The following is a 6,674-nucleotide window of genomic DNA, read 5'->3' as shown; positions in this document are numbered from 1 at the left end:
CTTTTCTTTCCCTATGAGGTAGAAATAGCGGTTTTCCAGTGACAATTTATAACAATGATTTTTTAAAAAAGGTACGCGTTTACCTGAAACATTTGCATGGCTACATAATATGAATTGCATGGCTTCCACAGTTTGTATTTTTGGTGAAACTTAATTTTAGCAGTCTAAAATGCAAATGGAATTATTGAAATTTCTCCCCACCCATTCCCAAGTTTCGTTTTAAACTTATACCTGAGCAATGTGAGTGTATAAAAATTAATTCTTTTGTTTGTGTGTGAATGTTAAAAAGTGTAGAGCATTGGGAGAGAGAGAGAGAGAGATGTGTAGTGAGGCATGAATGAATTTCCCATGACTTGCTATGTATTTAAGTTTGGTGCTTATAAGCCACAAAATGAAATCTGATAAAAACAAAATGAGTTGCGCAGCGTTGGTTGTGAATGCTGTAATAGTCCCATAGCAGAAAGGATGATGTTGCAGTTTATCGTTTAACGTCCGTTTTCCATGCTGGCATGGGTTGGATGGTTTGACTGGGGACCGGCAAGCCAGGTGGCCGCATGGCCGTCAAATCCGTAACTGATTTAGCTCTTTGGAAAAGGCGCATTTACTATTGGGTGGAGGTTGCCACATGTATCCTTCTGCAGCCAGCTCTAATTGGATTAAATGGGTATAGCATGATTGTGCTATGCCACCACAACAAAATAGTTCTTTTCTGTCTCACTACAAGATTCTAAAACCAAGGTGCCATGTAAAAAAGCATTGGTGTAGGTGCTGGTGCCACATAAAAGGCACTGGAGATGGTGTCATATAAAAAGCATCCACTACACTCTGTGGAGTGGATGGCATTAAGAAGGGAATGTAGCCATAGAAGCCAGGCCAAAACAGACTATGGAACCCTGTGCAGCCCCTGGCATTGCCAGTTCCTGTCAAGCTATCCAACACCATGCCAGCATGAAACACGGATGTCAAGTGATGATGAAGATGATGATGATGAAATCATACTTTACATAAATATACTAAACGAAGGCCACAATACTATCATATTCATCTTGAGAAGGCAGCTTGTATAGACATAGCTTCACGTGTGTTTTAGTTATAAGCAGGAAATAACAGCTATTCCTTCGACTCATTCCATAGCTGAAGAGTGGTTAAGTAGTGTCTGATTGTAATCATAGAAATATTTCTTAAAAATAAACATAGTCACTATCCTAGTGCATGTGGAAGAGATGGAGAAATATGAGTGATGAAATATATGTAGGTCTTAGCTGCTGCACCCAGCATTTTGTTTACGACTTTAAAACAAAGGCATTCAATTTCCTTTTAAATAACTGTTGTTTCCCCAGTTCTTTGAAACAGGATTTATGACCTGAATGTGTGTGTGTGTGGCTGTGTGGTTAAGAAGTTTTCTCCCCCAATTACATGATTTTAAATTCAGTTTTACTGCATATGTTGGCAAGTGTTTTCTGCCATATCGCTGAGCCAACCAAAGCCTTGTGTCTGTATTTGGTTAATGGAAAATGAGGGAAGTTCATCACATATATATATGTGTGTGTGTGTGTATGCAGGCTTGGCTGTGTGGTGAGAAGCTTGCTTCCCAACCACATGGTTCTGGGTTCAGTCACACTATGTGGCACCTTGCGCAAGTGTCTTCTACTTTAGTCTTGGGCTAGACCGAAGCCTTGTGAATGGATTTGGTAGATAGAAACTGAAAGTAGCTCATCATATATATCTGTGTGTGTGTGTGTGTCTTGACAACCGGTGTTGATGTGTTTATGTCCCTGTTATTTAGCAGTTTTGCAAAAGAGACTAATAGAATAAGTACTAGGCTTAAAACATAAGAAGTCCAGGGGTTGAATTGTTTGACTAAAACCCTTCAAGGTGGTGCTTCAGCATGGCCACAGTAAAATGACTGAAACAAATGAATAAAAGAATATATGTATATATATGTGTATGTATATGTATAATATCATCCTCATCTAATGTTTGTTTCTCATGCTGCCATATTGGGGGGGTTGCAAAACTCATGCACCAAAACATTTGATATTTTATTTATATTATGTTCGCTGGGGGTTGATAAAATGAGTACCAGTTGAGCACTGGGGTCAATGTAATTGACTTACTCATCATCATCATCATCATTGTTTAACATCCGCTTTTCATGCTAGCATGGGTTGGACGATTTGACTGAGGACTGGCGAACCAGATGGCTGCGCCAGGCTCCAATCTGATTTGGCAGAGTTTCTACAGCTGGATGCCCTTCCTAACGCCAATCACTCCGAGAGTATAGTGGGTGCTTTTACATCCCACCGGCACAAGGGCCAATCAGGCAGTACTGGCAATGGCCATGCTCAAAATGGTGTTTTTTACGTGCCACCTGCACAGGAGCCAGTTCAGGGGCACTGGCAATGACCTCCCTTGAATGTTTTTTCATGTGCCAGTAAGGCGACGCTGGTAACCCCTAAAAAAAATAATTTCAGGCCTTGTGTCTATAATAGAAAGGATTATTATTGGTAATATTATTTATTTTGTTCATCATTTACAAGTATGTGTATATTCACCATTTTATGTATTTTATTGAACTTTAGAAATATTGTAGCATGTCTTTCACAATTCCAAAGCGTATTGAACTTATTTTGTGTGTGACTTTTGGCCCACCCTGTATATTGTGTGTGTGTATATTTTCTCTTGACATTGGTTTGATGGCTGTAAATGAGCATCACCATCATACAAGCAATGTTGTTTGTTTCCAGTCTTCCACAAGTGGCATGCTTGGCCATGGAGAGTTATTTCCTTGCTCAGAAACAAGCAAGGGTTGGTGACAGGAAGAGCATCCAGCATAGACAATCTGCTGCATCGTATGAGTTCAAAGTATTCCACAGATATCTTCTTTTATTTTCTTGTACTTGTTTCAGTCCCTTGCGGCGGCCATGCTGGGGTACTACCTTGCATGCTTTTTAGTTGAATGAATTGACCCCAGTACTTATTTTTTCAAGCCTGGTACTTATTTTATTGGTCTCTTTTGATGAGCTGCCAAGTTATGGGGATGTAAACACACCAACATCAGATGTCAAGCAATGGTGGGAGACAAACACAACCACAGATACACACTCTCACACACACACACACATGTATATATCATGAAGGCAATGTGGCCAATGCTGGTGTTGTATAACTGGCACCCATGCCAATGGCACATAAATGCACCAATTACACTCTTGGTGTGGTTGGCATTAGGAAGGGCATCCAGCCATAGAAACCATGTCAAATCAGACTGGAGTCTGGTGCAACTCCTCAGCTTACCAGCTCTGGTCAAGCTGTCCAACCCATGCCAGCATGGACAACGGACGTTAAATGATGATAATGATGATGATGATGATATATGTATATATATATTATCCAAAATGTACAGTATTATATATCCATTACGGCCAACCTTACCAGTTGGTTTTGTGCTTGGGATTTAACCGAGTGTTAAGTAACAATTTGATTATGTAACCCTGTGCTCATCAGAGGTAGTTGATATGGAATGAAGTATGGTGATTGCTCTCTATTGTTGGAGGTGAAAAGACACATCTGATTTGCAGTTGTGAAAAAGATGATGAAATGAAACGAGTAGGGGATTCCTCTACTCATTTTGTTCCATCCAAGCAGCAGCTTGTGAGAGTGTCAAATGCATTTCAGCCTAATTGGGCTTTATCAATGATATAGTCACAACCAACCACATGCTTAGATGAGATTTGTTGCCTCCAATATAGGAAATCCTTCTCTTCATCCTCCTCCTCATCATTATTAACCTTTTAGTGTTCAGATTAATCTGTCAATTACAATGCTTATGTATTCACATTGTTTTAAATTAATCATGCATTATCTCATAGTTTTGGGATTTCGATGGTGTGATTGTTTATTTTTAGAATAACATTTTAGGGTAGACATAAGAGGCTGGATCTGGCTATTTTGAACACAAAATGGTAGAATATATAGCTTGGATATGGCCAGTTTAAATGCTAAAGGGGTTAAACATCCATGTTCCATACTGACATGGGTTGGACAGTTTGACTGGGTCTAAGTATTGCATTTTGCTCCAGTGTCTGCTTTGGCATGGTTTCTGTGTCTGGATGCCCTTCCTAACACCAACCACTTTACAAAGAGGTCTGGGTACCTTTTTTTGCGTGCTGCCAGCACTATTGAGACTGCAAATAGTGCTGGTGGCATTTAGTATTATAATAACTGCCCAACTGAATAAAATTCCACTATCTGCAATTGAGGTAGCATTAAATAAGAATAGCCATCTATTTATCATATTTAATATATATACTTCATTGACAGGCAAGTTCCTGTTTTATAGTGTTGCTACTTTACATTTTGAGTGATTTGATCTTGCATCTGTGGCTTAATCGACAAACAGGATTATTCTTAAACTAGAAATGAATCTTCTTTGTATGCGTTCAGTTTAGTACTATATACATCTTTTATCTATTGCTTGTTTCAGGCATTAGACTGTGGCCATGCTGGGGCACCACCTTGAAGGATTATTAATTGAACGAATCGATCCCACAGCACTTAGTTTCTTTTTAAGCCTGGTACTTATTCTATCAGTCTCTTTTGCTGAACTGCTAGGTTATAGTGACATAAACACACAAACACGTGTTGTCAAGTGGTGGTGGGGGACAAACATGCAAAGACACACACACACACAGACCCCTTTTTCTCTCCCTCTCTCTCTTTCTATATATATATATATATATATATATTATATGTATATATAGGCGTAGGAGTGGCTGTGTGATAAGTAGCTTGCTTACGAACCACATGGTCCTGGGTTCAGTCCCACTGCATGGCACCTTGGGCAAGTGTCTTCTACTATAGCCTTGGGCTGACCAAAGCCTTGTGAGCGGATTTGGTAGACGGAAACTGAAAGAAGCCTGTCGTATATATGTATATATATATGTTTGTGTGTCTGTGTTTGTCCCCCCCAACATCGCTTGACATCCGATGCTGATATATTTACGTCCCCGTAACTTAGCAGTTCAGCAAAGGAGACCGATAGATTAAGTACTAGGCTTAAGGCGGTGCTCCAGCATGGCCACAGTCAAATGATTGAAATAAGTAAAAGAGTAAAAGAGATATGTGTATATATATATATCATATATATATATATATATATATATATATATATATATATATATATATATGACAGGCTTCTTTCAGTTTCCATCTACCAAATCCGCTCACAAAGCCTGAGGCTATAGTAGAAGACACTTGCCCAAGATGACATGCAGTGGGATTGGACCTGAAACCATGTTGTTGGGAAGCAAACACCTGACCACACAGCCACGAAACAGCTTGTGATGATTCAGAGATGAATGAAAACAAAAAATAATGTAAAAATATTAAAAAAAAAGATCCTCTAATGATGGAGTTAACAGTCTTCAAAATTACAAACTTGTTTCTTATTTTTCTTTTAACAGGAAATATTTACTGAATCCGATATCCTGCTGAAATGAACAAGCAAGCAGAAAACAACCTACTCAAGTACCTAAAATATAGAACTGATATTGTGGGTGTTACTGTAACAGGTATGGAAATGGCGGATGAGTTTCCAACTCCATCAAATGTAGATCCAGTTGAATTACAAAAAAATATACAATTTAACTTAAACACAAACCCCAAAGCCAAGGAAAAATATGTCCCTCCATTACTGGAACCTCTGGTAAATATTCTTTATTTATTACTTAACTTATTATTATATGAGGCAAGTGATGGCAGCGAGCTGGCAGAATTGTTAGCATGCTGAGCAGAAATGCTTAGCAGCATTTCATCTGTCTGCATGCTCTGAGCTCAAATTCCACTGAGGTCATCTTTGCCTTTCATCCATAGCAGCATTTTACCTGTTTTTATGTTCTAAGTTCGAATTCTGTTATAGCCAACTTTGCCTTTCAGCCATTTGCGGTCAATAAAAATAATTACCAGTTGAACACTGGGGTTGATATAATCAACTTACTCGCTCTCCCACAAAAAACTACCGGCCTTGTGCCAAAATTTGAAACCAATATTTTTTGAAAGTCAAGTATAATTAAAAGTTTTCATCAGAGATGCAAGAAATGACTATCTGATTATCTTAACTACTTGACTTATACATATGTGTGTGTGTGTGCGTGCGTGCGTGCATGTGTGTTTGAAGGCACATGGTCTAGTGGTTAGGGTATTGTACCCATGATGGCAAAATCATGGTTTCAACTCTCAGACCATTAGTACATTGCGTTCTTGAGCAAAACATTTCATTCCGCATTGCTTTCATCCACTTGGCTGCAAATGGGTAATCCTGTGAGTGATGGCTGATATTCCATTTAGGAAGAATGTTGGATTGCCCATCTAGTCAACATGGCATAGCATGATTTGAAAGCTGGAACAATGTGAAGAAATGTATAACAACATCTGACAGTCTGGTTGATACAGAGATACAATAGCATTCACTATTCTCCTTTTGTTCTGGTCTAACGACCTGCCATGTCTCTTTTCATTCAGTTTCCTTGTATGTCTCCACTGTTACTTTTTTGTTCCCAAATTTGACCCTCCATAAATCCTAAATTTTATTTTAGAAATTATGGGAGCTACTGTCTTTAAGAGGTCATGGGCCAACAAGATTTTGGAATCTGACAATACACCATAAAGCTAAA

General features: G+C 38.8%; 1 protein-coding gene across 1 annotated transcript in view; it reads left to right on the top strand.

Annotated features, from left to right (window-relative positions):
• The window catches only part of LOC128249430 (uncharacterized), a 38,216-nt gene that overhangs the window by 16,250 nt on the left and 15,292 nt on the right, over positions 1-6,674 (top strand). The window contains exon 2 of the mRNA XM_052973028.1: positions 5,466-5,707. Within this exon, the coding sequence (XP_052828988.1) occupies positions 5,498-5,707 (210 nt within the window). The 5' untranslated portion in view covers positions 5,466-5,497. The remainder of the gene's footprint in view (positions 1-5,465; positions 5,708-6,674) is intronic.

This window comes from Octopus bimaculoides, chromosome 14 (assembly GCF_001194135.2).
Source record: "Octopus bimaculoides isolate UCB-OBI-ISO-001 chromosome 14, ASM119413v2, whole genome shotgun sequence".
NCBI lineage: Eukaryota > Metazoa > Mollusca > Cephalopoda > Octopoda > Octopodidae > Octopus > Octopus bimaculoides.
This window is presented reverse-complemented; position numbering and strand designations above follow the sequence as displayed.